The 21,171-nt window shown below is 47.2% G+C and overlaps 1 protein-coding gene across 1 annotated transcript; it reads left to right on the forward strand.

Moving 5' to 3' along the window:
* The first annotated feature begins 1,092 nt into the window (after positions 1-1,092).
* On the forward strand, positions 1,093-20,178 carry LOC142558457 (uncharacterized). The gene is made up of 5 exons (XM_075670591.1): positions 1,093-1,340; positions 12,757-13,197; positions 13,278-13,581; positions 16,101-16,243; positions 19,333-20,178. The coding sequence occupies exons 1-5, from the start codon at positions 1,122-1,124 to the stop codon at positions 19,993-19,995; spliced, it is 1,770 nt and encodes a 589-aa protein (XP_075526706.1). The 5' UTR covers positions 1,093-1,121; the 3' UTR covers positions 19,996-20,178.
* The last annotated feature ends 993 nt before the right edge of the window (positions 20,179-21,171 follow it).

The raw sequence follows: 21,171 nt of genomic DNA on the forward strand, positions 1-21,171 counted from the left end.
TAATAATAATAATAATACGCAGCGGCGACCAGTTGGGCAACACAATTCTTTATTGAGGGGATACTCCAAGAATGGTTAATTATTTCTTGCTAAGGGGGCTGGAAGGGATACCAAGGAGCAACTACAAAGTCGGTCTATACACTGTAGTGCATCATCTCAGAACTCTATTTTCATTAACCTGACAGGAAATGGTTAATTATTCGCGGACAGAAGGGATGGCCAAACTTTCTTTTATTATATCTCGCACCGAAACCTCAGCTCCATTCGCTGTGACGTTACTGTGACGTCACGTATTTCGGTGACTTTTCTCGTATTTGGACCATTTTGGAACCGGAAAAGTTGTCGAAGCTAGCCAGATTGGCCCTTCAACTTCTTTTGGATGCAATGTAATCATTCTTACCGATAAACAATTAACTAGAGATGAATATGCTCTTTCAAAATCCACGACGTCATGGTGAACTAGTGTGGAAAATTCGATGGGGCTTCTTAACCGATTTTTCATTTTTGCGTTGTTTCTGCGTTACCATACGTGCTGGAACGGTATCAGTGGAGCGGTAAGAGCGGAGACTTGAAACGGCCTGCCGAGAATCACCATTTGCAAGCTTTGTTGGACCACGCTGACCCAGGGATCGTGCACTCGACCGTGCAATCGATTCGGATCGTGCACTCGAAGCAGATTCGGCACCCGTGCACCCGACCGTAAGCAGTTCTCAAGGTGGCCCTTGGTGCCTGAGAGTTCCAAGTGTACACAAGTGCCTGCATGTTTCGTACAAATGGCGTTTGCTTTACGCTCAAACGCTCAACGTTACAAGCTCCATAACCCTTTTACAAGTTACATAACTCTATTGCAAACGCCGGTTGGATCCCGCCACTTGGCCTCGCTCTCGCGAAGAGCTCGGGCGTCTCGCACTGCATTCCCACTTGCAGCCACCCGCGGGCGAATGCGCCGGCCTCGTTTGTTTCCCCGCGCGGTGGAAGGCAGCTTCCTTCCGGACGCTCCTCTTCGGGCGGAGAAGCGAGCGCGGCGATAAGCTCGGCTCACATTGCCGGAGGATAAGCAGCAGCCTCGGCGTGCGCGCCAAGTAAGTTGACACCGGAGCACGCTGCCGTCCCGCTTGGCAATGAACGCGTTCGCGCTGGGAAACTGCGCCGGCGCCGCACTCGACCAGCGGTGCGGGTCTCCGCGCAACTCCCTCGGTCGCGCTCTGGAGCGCGAACCGCCGTCACGGACACGCCTGTCACGTTCGCTCGCACTAGCTCGCGACAACAGAGCACCGCCCGGTGAACCTTACTTGACGCTCGGAGACCTGCGCTTCAGCACGGTCGATGTGCCGTCAAGGGTGAGTTGCAGCAAAGTTAATTGCTTATGTCGCCGGCTCGAGTGGTTTACGCTGGTCGCAGAGGGCAGCAACTCTCGCGCAGTTTGGTGCAGGGGCTCGCCCATGGCGCACAGCTGATGCACTTTTTTTCTGCCGTTTCCTTTCTTACATTTATCTATTTATTTATTTTTTACCTACTGAAAGAGGCAATGAGGCTCGCCGCTGGGCGCGCGGGAGCTGGGACGGCTCGCTCCTCGTCATTCCCTCGCCAGCGACCGGTGCGAGCGGCGTCATTGTGTTTTCTTTAGCGTGCCTGAGACGCTCGCGGAGTGGCTTCCTCGCGTCTATATTGCCACAGGTGCAGGCCAGCATTGTAGCTGCGTCGGGGAGAGCCTGCCTTCTCCTGTTGACACAGCAATAACATAAGATTAGAAGAAAAACAGCCTCCTGCACCATTACCGCTCTTTTTTTATCCTTCTTTTTTTGTTTAGTTTGTCTTCACCTCTTTCTCATTGCCTCCTTTCCTAAAGTGGAAAGACGATGCACTCTGAACAGCGCGATGTTTCAAAACATTTCCTTTTCAGACGTAAACCAGTTTTCTAGTGTAGAATGCCGAAAAGAAGAATACGAAAAGAAAGATGCAGCCGTTACTGGTTGCTGATGCACGTGCCTCTAGAGTCGAAAGAATCCTTCTGCAAATTGCGCAATCCCTAACCGTGTAATAACCGAACAAAATGCGCCTATACAGCAACGTCTAATTTCTCTTTGTGATTTTTACGGAGTACGCATACATCTTCAACGTTGTCATTCCACGCTGGTACAGAACTTTCTCAATGATATAATGTCGGTTTAGGTTAAGGTGCAACTCTGGATAACCCACGAATAAGCGTTCCTGTGAAGTGGACTTTTGTTCCTGTCCGATTTTCTTTTTAACCGTCCTCGTCAGAAACAGCAAAAAAAAAAAAAAAAGACCAGCTCCTCGTTCAAGCACATTATAGACGCCACGCGAAATCGTCAAAGATTCCACGCGGCAGGTTGTGTCTAAACCACACCGAGCGGCTTTCGGCTCCCTTTCATGTTGCACACCCTTGGCACGTGGAATGGAATGAAAAATCAATAACAAAAAAAAAAACGTGCAGGTGAAGCAAACTTTTGGGGGTGGGGGATTTGGCAAAGGAAGCTCCACACACACACACATAAAAAAAAAAATCTGTGACGATTTAGCGCTAAATGCGAGAGAAATACATTGCGTCACACCTCTTTGAGGTCGGGGATCTATGATTTAAACCGCGCTCAAGTCATTGCAAAGTGTTATTCAGTAGTTCGCTCGACACACGTCCTGCCTCTTTGAGGAGCGAAATGCAACTGACGGTGGTCCAGAGCAGCCCACCGTAAGTTGCAGCACTATATCATAAAAAGCCAACACACAATGAAATGAAGCATTGTCTGTTGGCTTTATATCGTTATGATTTAAAAATCGAGCCCGTCGGTTTCCCTTCTCCTCTCAGGGGAAATTACTTGTGCTTAAGCACAAGTAATTTCCCCTATGTTGTCCTTGGTGTCAGTGTTTGTGAGCTTCTTATAAAAATCGGGCCCCTCGTTTAACCCCCTTTCTTCTCGTTAATATATATATATATATATATATATATATATCCCAGGGTTAGATCTAGTAGTAAAACATAAATACCCTAGAAAGTGGATGGGGAAACGGCGCCACTGTAGCTCAATTGGTAGACCATCGCACGCGTAATGCGACGACGCGGGATCCTTCCTCACCTGCGGCAAGTTGTTTATGCATCCACCTTCATTTCCATTAATGTATCATTTCTTTAATTCAATTAGTAAATAGAAGTAATTTTCCCTATGTTGTCCTTGGTGTCAGTGTTTGTTGGCTTCTCATGATATGATTATATAGTATGTAGTTGTGGCGGCGAAAAAATGCACACTGTCTGTGTTCGTATAGCATACCAAAAAGGTATGCTTTTGCCAAAAGGTAAAAAAAGGACGTGTTTCAACTTACGTCGTGTTAAATCTTTCATGTTATATATATATATATATATATATATATATATATATATATATATTATATATATATATATATATATATATATATATATATATATCGTCTTCCATACGCGCCATATATCGTCTTCCAAGCCCTCCCATTCCCTTTACCACGAGGCCGGCTTCCCACACTTCACACAGATCCACATTTTCCCATTTTGTCCCTCCTCATGATAAAGCATTAAAAAAAAAGGAGTACTGGGGATAGGCTGTGACTTGCGGCTTGCCACGTGTTTCCTTTAGTGTACCATGCCAGAAAGCAATGCATAGACATTTTTTATTTCGCCAAGCGCTGTCCAGTTTCGTAACCTTCAGCCGGATAAGTGAAAGCGCAACAGCTGTGCACGACCTTCGAGATTGTGGCACGCCGTATTTTGCACGGCACGCGACGTGATCTCGGCGGCGATCGTCCTGGCTAAAGCCCCTTCATCCACGCGCCACCGCCGCTTAGTCCTGGCATACGGCGATCGTCACCCCTTGCCGTCACAGAAACGGAATGCCTTGCCTACAGGCTGAAAGACACCGCAACAGCAGTGATTGCTCAGCTGCGCAATACACCGTTTCAATGTTGCGGTTGGGCAAGCGAACTCCTCGAAGACCGTCGGCATTTGTTGCCGAATGGTATACGACATACTCGAAAAGGCGTCGGGAACACCCGGCGACATCTGTTGGCGTCGTGCATCCGTGTGTCCCGATGGCGGGCCAGTTCACCTTAGGATCGATTCCACTGCTCACATCTGTGCATCTCACGCCCAATTTCTGGAAAGTTTGCTGTTTTAGAACATAAAACGCGATGTGACATGTGTGTGTCGATGATATCGCGTGTTTCAGAGAAGGCGTTAAGTAACTCCTATACATAACAGCGCAGAAGTGATAGAATTATTACAGGGCCGGTGCATAACGTGGCGACTCCTTCCTGATCCGAGGCTTAGCTCCCTCTATGTTTCCTCCTTCACGCTTGATTCTACTCATTTCCTTTCATTCACCACTCACGACCGGGGCGATAACAGAGACGCAGCGGCGCTATCACCACTGACGAAATGCGAAACGCATTAGAGTAGAAGTGCTACACTACTCTCGGCCAGACTTCTTCCCTTTTGGTGACACATTTTTCGCGCTGGCGGGAGTGGAAAATTTTACGATAACCATATACAAAATATCTCTTTATTAACAAAACGTCGCCAGTGAACATTTAATTACATCTGAGAGCAGGTTACACTTATGCAATAGAAACCAGACAGTATACTCAAGGCGCGTTCGCTTATTGTAGACACTTCGATACTACACGCAAGTTTCTGCATTTCCATACGCAAGATGGCAGACAAATGCATTAGGGCTTTAGTACTTATTTTCCCAGAAAGCTTTCCTTGCTCACTGCGGGACAAAACTATGCGGTAGACCAGGTTTCAGGATTACTGCGAAAGAGGCGACTGCCTGGAGTTCTGATCAGCAGGTTCAACTCTGCACCGTCGACGTGTGGCCTAAATTGTTATATACACGTCGCCGTCGGTCCGTGGCCCACAGACCGCAACACTGTGGTCAAACTCATTTAGTGTATTTTAATTAAGAGAACTCTCACTTGAGTGAACTTCACGGGATCCAAGGAAATAGTTCACTCAACTGAAAGTTCATTAAACTGAAAGTTCACTAAACTGAATATTCACTAGAATAAGGAACAGCATAGAGCACAGCAGACATCGAGTTAGAAGCGTGAAATGCAATTTATTGAGCTATTTATATCCATATATACCAAGTGCGTAAAAGTTACGTTGCTGCCTATCTCATTTTGAAAAAGAAATCAAATTTTCAATTGCACTGACGCTCTTAAAGCGCAAGAAGTAACGAAGCTGTCCAGACAGCTTATGTTTTTGTGCACTTTCTCTGGCACAGCGTGTTGCTGAGACACGAAGTCTCGCAACCTTCCAAGGCATCCTACAGCCTCGGCTAGGATTACAGGATTTGAATCTGCCTCTGCCATGGCATCTTTCTCGTCGCACTCTTCCTCTTCGGGACGAGCACTGGAAACAATTTCCAGATCCGATAGTTCAGCACAGGTTACCAGCTCACTGTCACACTGCACATAGCCGCCGGTGGAGGGGCGATTTGGGTGCGCCGGGCACCGGACACGCTAGGGCTGCAGAGCGCAAAACTTCGTTGAACTGATTTCGAAAATGAGCCCGGGTCCATCGATCAAGTTCGCTCAACTGAAGTATTCTCTGAAATATTCGAAAAATTAACTGAAAGATTTTTGCATTGAATGCATAGGAAAACTGCCGGGGATTTTCGAAAAGTTCGTTATTCTGAAATATTCGTTAAACCGACGTTCGTACAACTGAGAGTTTACTGCATCTAGAAATCGAACCTGTGATTACCGCGCAATTTCTGATGTTCGCCGACGTGATCAATGACGTGTCACCGAAAAAGTATATATTCTCTAAATATCTATGGGGATATTATTTCGTAATAATTATTTTCGGCCGATTGTATTCATGTCTCATCATTAGAGAACGTATTATATGCAAATGCCTATTTGTTTCCGCGCGTCAGGACCGCATCCTCTTGGCGTGCGGGCACAAATTATGAGTTAGGCAGGGGTTTAGCTATAAATGCCTATTATGGCCATTTGTTACTATAACTGCCTATTTCGATCCTTTGTGCCTATATATGTGCCTATTCTTGCGTTTAGCGTCTGAAAATGCTTTTTTATTACACTAATTTTGTTTCTAAAGCCGAGTCTTCTTTCCTCAAGACCTAGCGGCATTTGCAGATGATGTTGCTAATGGCAATGCACCTGGCAATGTGACGCAGCAAATAAGGGCTTTTGTTGCAACGCTTATTGATCGTTGAGGGTATACCCCACCATTGCCTATCACTGATTAGCAATAAGAGATAAAAAGGCGATAAAAAGTCTGTTTCTTCGGCAGTAGACACGCCACGTACTCCATGTTATTGCAGGCGAGCATTAGTGCGAAAAATGCGCATCACCTTTGAGAGAGTTAGTTGTAATGTGGGCTGTAGCTCGGAAAGATGGCTGCACTGTAAAATGCACTGCCACTATTTTAAGCGGAAGTGTGCAATGTTCACTGTAATTATTGTAGACTGTAGTTACACGGAATGTTTTTTCAGCACCTCCGCCCTTTCGTGATTGCACAAACAAAATCAGCATATGGTGGTTGACGCTCCGATTTTTTTATTTACATAAGTGCATGTAAGGAGATACACACTGCTAAAAGTGTGATAATAATTAAAAACAAAAAAAAACTTTGCGAAGAATAAAGTCATAGCGATATAGAAAAAGCGCTTAGAGAAGGGTTCTTGTCAACAGTTGACGAGGTGAGACACAGCTACCCCTCCATAACGTTGTTCAAGGTATCCTATGTGTATCGCAACAGGTGTCGAAAATTTTGCATTATGTGTTAAACAAGAAACGTTTTTTTTTTCCCTCTCAAAGAAATTTCCGAGATCCCCACAGGGGCGCACTCAATAATCCCAGAGTTCGATGGCCTCAAAAATATGACAATCGAAATACCCTCCGTTAACCTCCGACAAAGTTGAACACTTGTTTTCATGCTATATACAGTACAATCTCATTGTGAGTGAGAACAGGCACAGTCTTGAACTTGATAAACATGTGCTAGTGTGATAGGTTTTAAAAAGACCTCTAAACGTACAGTATTCAACATTTCTTGCCTTATTGCATTTTTTTTACTTCAGTTCATAAGGCACGAATTTTAGCTTCTCATTAAACATTTAGCGGTTTTTCCTGCGTATTTTGTGTTTTTGTGCTTGGACCACCTGATGCGATTGTTAGCAGTAAAGCGTGGCTATTAAATGTTCACTACTGGCTCGCTGTTTCCGAACAGATGTACTAAGTATGCTGGTTGCAGTATGATCATATGATCGTATATTTACGTACACTGCAGGATGAAGGCCTCTCGCAGCGATCTCCAATTACCCGTCTTGCGCTAGCTGGTGCCAAGTTGTGGCAGCAAATTTTCTGATTTCATCCCAACACCTAATTTTCCGCCGTCCTCGACTGCACTTTTATTCCCTTAGCCTCCATTCTGCAACTCTAACTGACCGCCCGGTTATCTGCACTATACTCATCACACCGCCTGCACAGCTCCATTTTCCCTCTTAATTTCATATAGAATATCGGCTATCATCGTTTTCTCTCTGATCCACACCGCCCTCTTCTTGTCTGTTAAATGTACACGCGACAGTTTTTTTTTTTTTTCAATCGCTCGTTGTGTGGTCCTTAACTTGCAGTGTGCGGCATGCGGGTTGACAAAAAAGGGGTGCTCTCGAGTGCCCAACTAATCCCTGGGAATCGATGGCTTGCATGGTAGCGTTGCTACCTCACAAGTGAACGCCGTTTGGCGTAGGTGGTGGGTGGTGGTGTATCATAACATACAAAACATATTATCAGCAATTATACTACCCATCGCAGGAAAGATTTCTAATCGCATTAACGTCGCCAATCATCTGCAAAGGGTGGATGCGTTGCCATATTTTTTTTCGTTTTATTTTTTCGTATCTATGCTCGTGCTCGAAAAATAGGAAAGCATTCTTTTTCATATTATTTAGAGTTTCAGTCGCAGTTAGAGTTGCAGTTGCACAGTTGCAGCAGGCGGGGTTAGCCTGGCATACATAGCCGGCAACTGTTCCGCCTGAGCCTCCTGTGAGTGCAACTGTGTGTGTCACCAGGTGTCGAAGAGCCCCGTGTCTCGCATGAAGGCAATCAGCAGTCGTTGCACCCTCTTCCTGATTGCCGCGGGCTCCCCCGGGAAAACGACGTCTTCAAAGGTCCTGTGCGAAAGAGCATTCTTTGGCAAGCTGTCGACCATCGCTTTTCTTTCTGTGTCGAACTGCGGGCATAGCCAAATGAAATGTTCGACGTGGCTGATATCACCACAGGAGGCACAGAGCGGTGAAGCGCATCGTCCAATCTTGAATAACCAAGAGAGAGATAGAGAACGTTATTCAAAGTCCTTGCTGGAGTCAAGGGAGGCGAGGGGCCGGGAGGCTAGCCCTATCGAGCCTCCCTTCCAGAGGTGATCAGAACCGACTCCGCGTACAACTAACCGGGGTGTAAGCGGAGTCGGTTCTGATGCGATAAGACCGGGTTGCTTATTTGCGAGTGAGTCCACGGGATACACAGGCTTGGTGTGCAGTTTTGTGGGTCGACCTAAAGTTATGGTTGACTGCGTCATTAGAGTTCTGAAAGATGTTTGGTATTCTCACTTTTGGGACGCATGTCAGCGCTAGGCGCGAAAGAGCTTCAGCTTTCTCAGTTCGTTCAATTCCTATGTGGAATGGTATACATTGAAATTTTACGCTAAATCTCTTTACGTCACATTAAAAATCTTTAGATTACGTTAAATCAGTACCAGAGATTTGGAATATCTTACCATGAAAATCGCCAAAGAACATTCAGTACAGAAAAGTCGTGGTTTGCGAACAAATCATAGTGCCTATTTCGGCCTAAAAGTAGGCTTTCTGTGCCTGTCTTAGATGTCTAAAGCCTACATTTTTAGCGCCTAAAAATACGGCCTCTAGTCATCATCATTCGCGTCGGTTGGTCGATTTCAGCGACAACGGGGGCAGATCATTAAACAAGCCCATGACAAAGGGAAAACAGAATAGAAAAAGAAGAAAAATAGCTGCGAAGTATACGACCCTTGAATTTTCTTTAAAGGTTATTGTCGAGAACTAATGCAGCGCGGCACCTCAGCGGTCTTGCCCTTATTGTTACTCTAAGAAAATGGAATACACCGGAGTTCACACACCGGCGCCTATATGCCAGCGACCCACATAGGACATTACAACTTTTACCCTGTTATAAACAACGGAAAGAAACGTTACTGTGTCGCCTGTGAGTTATAGTTTCTGTCACAAACGCCTACTGATCCCTAATCAGAATGGCGGGCATTGCCAGTTGTAGCGCATGTGGTGTCGAAGAAACGACCAAACATCTCTTATGTGACTGCCCCACATGCAAAGATGATAGGAGTGCCACAAAAGCACTGCTGTGTTTCTTGAAATGCACCAACCTGTATACCGCCTGTTAGTGACTCAGCGTTGAACGTTTGTGTGTGTAACAGTGCAAAGTGCCAACTTCTTCCTTCCTCTCTTTCAATCCCCTTTCTCCTTTCCCCCGTGCCAGGTAGCTTATACCGGGCTCAGCCTGGTTAACCTCCCTGCCTTTCCCTTATGCCTTCCCCCCTCTCTCTCTTTTCAAAGGTAACTTCGATTTTCACCGAAACAACCGGCGCCATGCAAGGAAGAACCTGAGAAATGAAGTCGAACTTGCGTTAATCAATGTGTTACTTAATTTCCAATAATGGTTGAAGAAAAAGTGTAGCTGACGCTTTGGCATCCCGAACCTGCGGAGTCGCATTACGCGATCTGGCAATTTTCATTCGCGTCTTCTATCTGAGAGTAAGTTGAAAGTAAATGCGTTTTAAAAAAGAAGGAAAAAAGGAAAGAACACTGCGCTGTTTATTACACGTACTTAATTAGCAGTGAAGCCGTTGAGGCGAAATCCGGAGCGGTTTTCGTGCGGCAGCAACGTCTGATCAGGATAATCGAATGTCAACCAGAGAACAGTCAGCAACGCAGCCGGCACCGGAGACCTCAAGCAGCCTGATATGACCAGGGCGTCAATGAGAACGGCCAGCCGGAAGCCGGCGTCTATAATAGGGTACAGTTAGAGTAACGTAGCATACCAACAGTCAGCCACGGAGCCCCACCAGACCGTTGGAACGCGCAGCCAGCCACACGCAGACATCGGTATAGAGCCGGCGCAGCATGCATGGACCTTATTCTGAAACAATCACTTTCGGCGATACTATCGCCTTGGCCACGCCTTTGCCATCGGCGCGCACTGATTGGCTGTTTTAGCAAAATCGGGTAAGCTGATTGGCTGTTTGAGCACTACGTCATATGATTTTGCTCAACCAGCCAATCAGCGCGCGCCTGACGGCGATACAATTGCCGAGGCTATATCGCAGAAATGGATTGCTTCAGAATACGTTTCCATGAGCATGCGTCAGATACTGCGGAGAGCAGCAGCAGCAATAATAATAATAATAATAATAATAATAATAATAATAATAATAATAATAATAATAATAATAATAATAATAATAATAATAATAATAATAATAATAATAATAATAATAATAATAATAATAATAACAACAATCAGCCTGTTTTTATGTCCACTGCAGGACGAATGCCTCTCCCAGCAATCTAATTACCCGTCTTGCGCTAGCTGATTCACACTCGCGCCTGCAAATTTCCTTATTATAGAAGTACATACTAAGCTCGGATTCAGTTAAGCGTTTGAAAGGACTCGCGCCGCGTACTGTGGAGCGTTTGCAAAGTCTTCGGGCAGTGGCAAACTGACCTCCGAAGGGCGCGCGTGATAGCCACCTTATGCAGCTTCGCTATTTTTCATGTACGAGTTGTTTGGATGTGCATAAACCTGCGAAAGGTTTGTGTTACGCCCGCGATACTAAGGGGGAAGTTGTACCGCCGCTAACGAGCATGATATACCGAAATTGCAGCTCAGGAGGATCCTTTCTTTATTGGGATTAGCATGCTTAGGATACTTGCCGCACTTTCCGGGAATGTTTGCATGTCTCGAACCGTATCCCCGCCAACTCGGGCCACTGTGCAGTTCATGGTCTAATGGCTGTGCTGCATTCGAAAGCAACACTTGTGTCGCTGGGCTTGTGACACTGGCTGTGCGCCCTCCTTCATAATATTTATCATAACATACAAAACATATTATCAGCAACTATACTACCCATCGTAGGAAAGATTTCTAATCGCATTAACGTCACCAATCATCTGCAAAGGGTGGATGCGTTGCCATATTTTTTTCGTTTTATTTTTTCGTATCTATGCTCGTGCTCGAAAAACAAGAAAGCATTCTTTTTCATATTATTTCGAGTCTGTGAAGGAGTACGTTTACCTAGGTCAATTACTCACAGGGGACCCTGAATGCGAAGCAAATATGCAGAAGAATAAAAATGGGTTGGAGCGCTTTCGGCAGACATTGCCAGCTCCTGACTGGAAGCTTACCATTATCATTGAAAAGGAAGGTGTGCGATCAGTGCATTTTACCAGTGCTGACGTATGGGGCAGAGACTTGAGGCTGGCAAAGAAGCTCGAGAACAAGTTAAGGACCGCGCACAGAGCGATGGAACGAAGATTGCTATAGGCATAACGTCAAGAGACAGAAAGAGAGCGGTGGTGGATCAAAGAGCAAACAGGGATAGCCGATATTCTAATTGACATTAAGAGAAAAAAATGAAGCGGAGCAGGTCATGCAATGCGTAGGTTAGATAACCGGTGGACCATTAGAGTTACAGAATGGGTGCCAAGAGAAGGGAAGCTCAATCGAGGACGGCAGAAGTTTAGATGGACCGATGAAATTAAGAAATTCGCAGGCGCTAGCTGGAATCGGTTGGCGCCGGACAGGGGTAATTGGAGATCGCAGGGAGAGGCCTTCGTCCTGCAGTGGGCATAAAATAGGCTGATGATGATGATGAATGCGTACGTCACTGCGCATTACCCAAAATTACCCAACGGCACTCCGAAAACGCCTGAAAGTGTCCCGAATACGATGATAACTAAACTTCACAAACATAATAAGGGCTCATGAAAATATTAGATATCGATATGGATGCTACGAATCTAACCGTAAGTATATGCTAGGAAAGAAATTTCGTAAGGATAATAGCAGATTGCACGATAACAATGAAAACCTCAGTCTGATCCGCCACGGTCAACGTTTTCCACTGAATAAGAAAAAAAAATACATATGGTTTATTTAGAGAGATTCCTGTAATAAAGTTCCCTTGACTGGAGCCTGAAAGGAAGGGCGGTAAAATAATAATTATGATGACATGAACTAGGTCGTACATCCTTGCAGTACGAAGGCGCACGTGATATTGTATGCGCATGCACTTATAAGAAATTATAAAGAGATTGTAACTTATTTAAATACAAATCAGTTGTACGGAAATCTGCGATGTAGAGCTAGAAAGTAATGCGAGGGTAGACAAAAAAAAATGTAAAGGACCGCATACGCTTTTTTTTTTTTTCATTCCTTCGCGCTACTATCGCGTGGGTGTCTACTTCATCGTTCATCCATATTATTCCTTGGGTTATCATGCTGTTGGTTATTAGAATAGTTATCCGGTCGGTTATGACATTCCGTATTGGCATCTGCGGTAGGCTTGACCATGCCGCGCTCGGCAACACGTAACAGATGTCGTTCAGTCGAGCACGACCTTCCACTGCGGCAGGCCGCCATTCGTCCAGAGCTCACCGTGGCCATTGTTTCTGCTCTTTGGGTAAGGCCCAGATTGGAGCTCCCTTTTCTGGTCCCGCCCCCTCCGGGGCCAGTAGAGCCTCCGCCGACCCTCCTCTCCCGTTGATGGCGGCGTGCCGGCGAGATTATCGGCGGCGCCACGTGCATCGCCGGGTTGGGCAACGCCTGCGGGGGGGGAGACGGAGGAGAGCGGTGCGAGCGAGGGGGACCCCTCGGCCCCTTTGTTCTTGGAGTCGCGCGCCGCCTACGGCGCAGGGCCCGTGGGCCCGCAGCTGCGGCACACCTGCAGCCCCACCTGAGCGCTCACCTGGCACGGGACCGAGGCCACGTGCGCCAGAGATGGTGCTGAACGCCGTCCGAGCGGCCGCGCTGGCCGCGCTCCTGCTGCTTCCGGCGGCCGCCGCCCTCTGGGGTCCCTGGTCCGCCTGCCGCCGATGCCAGCAGAGTCGGCGCCAGCTGTGTCCGCCGGTGAGTGCCGGCACTCCTCGACGTTCCCGGCATGGCCACGGGCCGTGGCTGACCACGAATGCGTACGGCTTGCGACGCAGGGTTCCGAGTGCGGCCCGACGTGGCTCGAGGTGCGCGCATGTCCCGGGAAACGGTGCCCGCAGCCGCGGCTCCGCGCCCGCGCGGCCAGGAGGCCGGCGGCCTCGGAGAGAAACTTCCGCGTGCTGCATCACCTGCAGAGCCTCGTCTACTCGGACTGGTCTGGCTGGTCTCCCTGCAGCAGCGACTGCAAAACGAGGCGCCAGCGACTTTGCAAGATGCCGCTGGTATGTGGCGAAGGCCATCTACACGAGGACGCACTCTGTTACGTGCGTGGCAGCCCCTGCGAGAAGCGCTTCGCCTCAGGTCAGTGAGAGCAACGGTGTGGCCGACCTCGCGCGACGACGACGCGCGGCTGCCAGCGCGTGATGCGCGCTGGCGGCCGGGCAGCGCCGTGTTGACGACGTACTGCTGACGAGGGAGAGAGGCTGCGAGTTGCACTGGAACAGTTTCCGCTGGTTCTACTGCTGCTGCCAGATTAAAAACGCTAACGGCAATAATTAAGGTGTCGCCTGAAATTGATGGATAGAGCTATTTGATGCATAGAGCGATATTTGTCTTTCTCCCTGTACACTACTTTAGCGTTTTTGATGTGTAAAAAAATGCCGATCCTGTTGTCTACGCTGCGATTTCTTTCTTTCCTTCTTTCTCTCTTTCTTTCTTTCTTTCTTTCTTTCTTTCTTTCTTTCCTTTTCGTTATCAGGCATGGGTGCATGTCAAATGCACCCTTTAGTGATGCAGATATACCAAGTTATACGTACTGCGGGTGTGCGATATTCATTATTTTTCAGTTAAAGGTCAATGGAGAGGCGAATTTGAGGTATTATAACGGTAGCAATACTCCATATCTCTCAGCGCGTTATTGCGTCACAAAAAGGGAGGCGCAGGCAATTACCGGCCGCGGATCAAGCTATAACCGCGCACTGAAGTATACAGCTTGAGGGTAAAATAAATGGAATTAAATGAACCGAGACGACCAATTTGACCAGAAATGGCACTGCGTTGGGTCAAGTTCAAGAAAGTTTTCCTTTATAGGAGTTCTTCGCCGCTGGCCACCCCCCTTCGCTAACATGTACGTTATCACAATTAGCCGGAGCCTGATTAGCCGGAGCCTGTTCTTATGCAGTGCTCTAGCACAAAAATTTCTTTGTGAATACAAGCCCTAGACTATTAATTTTCTCACATTAAAATTGTAAGTGCTGACTTTATGGTGCATGTTGCAATCGCAGCAATGAACCAGGATAACGGGAGAGTCATACCCCCATATAAATCCTCATACTGGCGAATAGTGCTGAGATATCGGCCGCCAATATCTCCACCCATATGCAGTGGCGTTCCAGTTCGTTTCTTCCTTAACTGCGTGAAGTAAGCTTTCGGAACATTGTTAACTAGAACGTGGATGCATTTTTGTGGCACATCTTTGACACGGATTTGCAATCTGATTCTTAAGATAAATAAGTAAAGATTAAATTAGTGGAGCTTTGTTAATTAGGCCACAAGACATGTCAATTTTTTTCTGGCAAATATTAAACTCTTTCAGTAAGCCCTCTAGAGAAGCCGAATGGGACTATCTGCTACATATTATATAAAAAAAACTACGTCTCAAGTCCCAACAACGACGCCGTACTTCTTCATATTAGGTAGCACAATACTTTTTAAGAAAACATGCGTCTGGCAGTGCGCGCTCTATCAAAACACTCTAAAAGGAATTGACGGTCTTTGGGGCGTATCTAGTCCCCAAAGAATAATCGTCGTCTACCTTGCGTTCGCTTTCTTGAAAACTGTGCTCGCTACTTTCCTGTCAAGAATGATATGCCACGTTGACAACGCGCATGTCGTTCATGACCTGCAAGCACCGGGCGCGCAGCGTTAAAGAAAAAAAAAAAAAGACACGCGAGGTAGATGATTACTTTAGTGAGACAAAGATGCGGTGCAAAATGCTGCAAACAGTTTTTTTAGAGTGAAGGAAAAGGTTCCCCAAAAACTTTAGATGTCATGCTAAGAAACCTGTAGCCCCGTCGTCCGACACGCAGTAAGTTCTCATGCAGGTTGTTCGAGCCAGGTACTTCTTGCGTTCCGGTGGGCTTGATTTAAGTGCATTGCTGAATTTCGTCTCCGTTTCTCTTCTTTCTTCCACCCTTTTTTTATCCTTTCCGGCATGTGTATGTATGAGAGAGAAAGATAGATAGAGAGAGAGAGAAATTAGAAAGAAAGAAATAGTGAAAGGGCGTCAGCCAGTTCTGACAGTGAGCATACTATCAGTGATTGCGTCTGGCCAGTGACTAACAGTTCTCGCGAATGAAAATTTGCGTGAATCCTGACCCTGTGTTCACATTCACAAAGCGGTTCGTGCGCAACAACGGGCACCGGCCAATCCTGATAGCCAACGCGAGGTGGCAACGAAGAAACCTGCTAGGCTTTCGACTCGATTGTTATCGCTATCGACGTGAAGGTCCATAAGGACCGCTGTCGTATGTGCTAAATCCGCGGATTTGTGATGTGTTGTGATGTGTGATGTGATTTGTTTATATTATTTTCGGTCTTGTTATTGTGCATTTATGTAAGTGATTTTATTCTGAGTGTCTAACAATGTTACAATTTTGATGCAACCACCATGTATGCCTTGTAATGGACCATCGGCCTAGTCAAGCTGTTTTCCAACAGCTTTTAGCCTTTGGTATCCACCAGAACACTTGTAATTCTGGAAATAAATTGAATTGAATTGAACTGCCGAGCATGCGCTCCCTCAGGCAAGGCTGAGGTGCGAGCTTCAGCCAAACGCGCAGACGCCGGAGTGCAACGTCCTTCTTTTTTTTCGTTCACAGCCAGAGGAGGAGGAGGGGTGTCCGAGAATGAGGACTACGACGGGACCCAGGTGGGCAGCTGCGGCGTGCCAAAAAGCCCGCAGAGGCCAGCTCTGCGCATCATTGGAGGGCAGCCCGCCGCCCGAGGGAGGTGGCCGTGGCAGGTGAGCGTGTTACGAAGACGGGGAATGAGACCTCCCGTGCACCCTCCGGCCCTAACCACCACGTACGAACTAGCAAAGGCAGGAAAGAAAGCTGCGCAGAAGGGAAACAAAGTAGGAGGAACAAAACAGGCGATGTGGGGCGCGTCTGCGTGGTAGGCGCGACCAAGCGGCCGAAAAGTGTGCGCAACAAGCAGACCCGTCAGAAGCGGAAAAGGAGCGCGAAAGAGGGACGGGAGTCGTTGTTTTCCACTTCGTTACCGGGCCACAGGACGACCACACCGTCACTACTAAAGTCTCGCGGTCTTATTTCAAAAAAAAAAAAAAAAACATTAACTGCTTTCTAACAGGGCCACGTGTTATCATAAGTTAGACTGCTCGTTCAGTTTGTTCATGCCAACAATAGTTATAGACCTACATAATTGAGGTAAATGCAATGGCACTTATTTGCAAGAGTAATCGTCAGACATGCCTCGATAAGACCAGGCGTCACTGCAATCAACAGAGGTCACGTCAATCAGCGAGGCCAAATGTCACTGCACAACAAATATCTCACGGTAGGTCCTGGCAACCACAACATACCATACGACTGGCCGAATTCGCAAAGCTTTTCGTTTGTAAGTGCTACTTGCCATTGGCCGGCCGCGTTCGTTATGTCCGACGTCACGACAGGCAGGCATTTGCTCTTACGAACAATTCTAACGTAGAAAATTTAATTACATTTATTTATTTATTTATTTATTTATTTATTTGTGAATACGGGCACAGATAACACCATGTCGAGTCATCACTCGGCGCAATCAACGCGCAGACAACAGACTTGTGTCGCATTTGAGTACGATCTAGCAAAGAGCATGTCGATTGGTCTCGACCGCCATTTTAAAGACATCAGTGAATACTCAAACATTATGCTTAGTGCTTTCGATTTGTAGTCGTAGAACACACGGGCAGAATTCACAAGGCTTTTCGTTCGCACGAGTTGTTTGTCATTGGCCGGCCGCTTTGTTAAAACCGTTTCGCTGTCACTATTGGCTAGTACTTGTTCGTACAAACTGAGCGTGCTTTCTGAATACGGGCCTGCATTTTTATTATTCTCATGCGGCCACATTCACAAAGGTTTTCATTCGTAAGTGCTGTATTTCATTGGTTGATCGCTCTCGCTAATAATATGTCCTATATCATAATTGGCTGGCACAAATCCTTTTAACGTAAGAAATTCTTGTGAATACGGGCCATGGACTTTACTACGGTCGTAAATGTTGTTTTCCTTAATATATGTTTCCTCTTTATTTCTACTGACCGTTGCGCATTTGCGAGTTTGCCAAATGTCCGCTTACCCTTGGGTGTTATGAATAGCTTCGCCTGCTTTTCGTTCTTTCATAAATTGCTTGTTTACCAGCCCTACTCGCTCTACTGTCAAGTGCTGTAGGTACTCCAGCAAGTAAATGCATAAATTTGAATGAGCAGCTGTCTCTCCAATACTTTGTTTTCACATGACAGCTCGTGGCGCTCGATACAGAAGCTGCCGGTTCCCGTTACATCCTGTTTGCATCATTCTGAGCCTAAAGCCAGCAAAACGTAAAACAGGCCTTTATTTTGTGTTCAGAAGCCGAGGAGCACAAAAAGTAGGAACTAAAGCCATATATGTATTCATAATTGTTTGGACTCGATTTCAGCCTTTACAACTTTGCTTTATTCCAAGGCTAAGTGAATGCGCTTAACCGTCTCTACGATCGAAAGGCAATGCCGGGAGCCATAGTCATAGATAAGTGGAGGCTTGCCCATGACTTTGAAAAACATTAATGAAATCTCTATAGCAACTTCTAAATTTCTAAAATGCAGCACGCTAACTCAATAAGTGCACCAATAAGTGTAGGCACACGTATATGTACAAATCCGAGGTTGTCAAAATTAATGCGAAGTCCTTCACTACGGCATCTTCCATAGTCCCAGTGTTGCTGCAGGATGAATCGATCAATTGATCGTTCATACTAAACGAAACGCGCACCTGCTCCTCGCCACTCTTAGTTTTGATTTAGCCACTTGGCCTTGAACTTGCTAATCTATAGCAGATAATTACACGTATGTCAATTAGTGAAAGAGCTTGACATCTTGAAAACTTCATTTCAAATTATTTTTAGCCTGCCCGTCATAACGACGTGAGATGCGCAATTCGAGCGTTGCGCCAGGCCGTGACGTTACGGGCACACTAGATTTGTTTCCTATGCTCTGCGCAGTAAAAGAGATATGTATGTACGATAAAAGAGAAATGAAATCAGGAAGCGCAACTGACGAAAGCGCTGTTGTTTCCGGCAGAAAGTTATCACGAGTCTTGCGGGAGAACTGGTATCGTGTTTACTGAAAACGAAAGCGCTTGACGCACTCTTCCGTGCCCGATACGTGGACACCTATCGTTGCAATGGTGTGCGAAACAGCTCCAACAAGCGAAGCAATTTCCTTCCTACTTTGGAAGGAAGCCTTACTTGCCGACTCCCGCAGTTCTTGGGCACGGCAGATTGCGTTACAGCGATAGTGCACCTCTTTTCACCGGTAGCGAGAAAAAGTGTACAATATGTACGACACTGCTACACATGCTATGGCGAACTGCGTACTTTACGTTCACTGCCAGTCTCGTCACGTGCTGACTCAACGCGCCGGAGATCTCTTTAAGGGCATACAATGAACGTGTGGTACTTATATCGCTTGTTCTGGACGCTTCAATTGCATTAAGAGTGTCGCGGAGGTAATAAAGGTAGGATCGCATGCTATTGGTCTAGGTTGCCAATGAAGCCATTCGTTATTCAAGTTCAAATGGTCACGACTGTCTTGCAATTCAGCTTGTTCACATCAGCGCACATTGCTTCGATGCCGATATAATATATATATATATAATACTTGGGGTTTTACGTGCCAAAACCACTTTCTGATTATGAGGCACGCCGTAGCGGAGGACTCCGGAAATTTTGACCACCTGGGGTTCTTTAACGTGCACCTAAATCTAAGCACACGGGTGTTTTCGCATTTCGCTGCTTCGATGCCGAGTCATACTTAGGCGCTGGAGCGTGCCTTACAGAGTTTGGCCCTTCGCGCAGGTGGCGCTGCTCAACCGGCGGCGCGAACCCTTCTGTGGCGGCACACTGATTGCCCCGGGCTGGGTGCTCACAGCGGCACACTGCCTGCGCCGGCGGCTCCTGGTGCTGGCTGGTGAGCACAGCCTGGGTCGTCCCGAGGGCTCCGAGGTCACTGTACGAGTAGCCGAATCTATCGCGCACCCTGAATACGACCCCGAGACCGTGGACATGGACCTGGCGCTACTGCGCCTGCGCAGCGCGTTGACGCTCGGACCCTACGTGCTGCCGGCCTGCCTGCCCGAGCAAGGCGACGCCCCCCCTCCCGGAGCGCTGGCCACAATACTTGGCTGGGGCAAGCTCAGCAAGAGGCACGCCAACGGTTCCGACCTGTTGCACCAGGCACAGGTGCCGCTCGTGCCGCAGTCCGAGTGCCGCGCAGTGTACGCCGACTACCTCATCAGCGACAACATGATGTGCGCCGGCTATCGGCGCGGGAGAGTCGATTCCTGCGCCGGTGACAGTGGGGGTCCACTGCTGGCTAGAGACGACCGTGGCCGCTGGACGGTGTTTGGCGTCACCAGCTTTGGCGAAGGCTGTGCACGCCAAGGACGCTTTGGCATCTACGCGAAAGTGGCCAACGCGGCGCGCTGGCTGCGCCGCATCATGGCCGGTAGCCGGCCGTAGACCACCCCGCATCCCCTACCCGTGCTTCTAGTCTCAGAGCCTGCACGCGCCGGCCGTGTGTCGCGCGTCTTTATCAAATGTATGCCCCGTTGTTTTTATATGCCTCTCAGAGAGGCCATAGTCTTGTACACGCCTTTATCAAGAGTGACTTCACGATCGAAATAAATATTATTCTATGCTTGATATGTGATGGTTACCTTCTTTCGAAGCCGAACAGACGTGGAGATGAAAGAGGTGTTGCGATGCCACTCTCTGTAATGTGAGAGATTTTTCTTTTCTCTCGTCACGATGTAATACAGCTGTTCGTGTAATGAGCTCAAAATCTCAGCAAAAAAAATAAAATAAAATAAATGAAAGACCGGAGCACGCCGGGGGCGTGCTCCTCGCACATCGTTGCGCTTTCCTGACGGTCGAGTACGTGGAAGGTAGATTGCCGAGCTGAGTCGGCTAATTATAGGGTGTCTCTATTGAAGCTCTCCCTCCCACCGCCCCGGGTAGGGTGAAGAGAAGGGGCCCTCGCTACAGGGAAACGAATTGATCTCGGCTGCCTCTGCACCGAGAGCCATGTTCGCGCCACGGCAATGCGTCCGGAAGCTACTGCGGCCATTCAGTCGCTGTTTTCGAAAAAAATGACGGGCTGTTGCTCGCACATGTGCACTGACCACTGCGGAAATGGTTCCAAACTGTGTCATCGTCCGACTGAGCCCAAAATACAACTGCAGTTGGTCGTGAAAATCAGGCGAGACTAGCGGCTGCTGTGTGATCAGATAAATTCGGGCGAACAGCGGTCACATATCTGAAAACTATAGCCCAAACAAGCGGTACACGGCTAATTGAAGAGATAGTCAGAAAACAAGCGGAATGATTTCCGAAGAATATACTTAAAATTTTTCCTAGTGCTATTAAACACACACATTGTAGGTTCTACGTCCGCTATACTCAGAAGGCTGAAATTTATGAAAACGTTGAGGGAAAGCCATCGCCAGCGTTGATCACAATGTTACATTTCGTTCATCAATCGGCGCAACCATATTGTGTTGCACCTTTAGGTTCCGACTAAAGTTGAATGTTCCAGAAAAAACCACAAGAAAATAGGTCCTTGCGAAATAACTCGTGAGTGCGCAATTGTGCAGCAAATTACTGTTTTATGGATGAAAATGTTCAACACCAACGAGC

The sequence above is a fragment of the Dermacentor variabilis genome, chromosome 1, assembly GCF_050947875.1.
Source record: "Dermacentor variabilis isolate Ectoservices chromosome 1, ASM5094787v1, whole genome shotgun sequence".
Taxonomy (NCBI): Eukaryota; Metazoa; Arthropoda; class Arachnida; order Ixodida; family Ixodidae; genus Dermacentor; species Dermacentor variabilis.

Bases quoted from the DNA above. Each gene is read 5' to 3' on its own strand.
- LOC142558457 (XM_075670591.1), top strand. From the start codon at position 1,122: ATGAACGCGTTCGCGCTGGGAAACTGCGCCGGCGCCGCACTCGACCAG. The intron at 13,198-13,277 runs GTGAGTGCCGGC...CTTGCGACGCAG, and splicing joins GGCGCCAGCTGTGTCCGCCG to GGTTCCGAGTGCGGCCCGAC. The intron at 16,244-19,332 runs GTGAGCGTGTTA...CCCTTCGCGCAG, and splicing joins GAGGGAGGTGGCCGTGGCAG to GTGGCGCTGCTCAACCGGCG.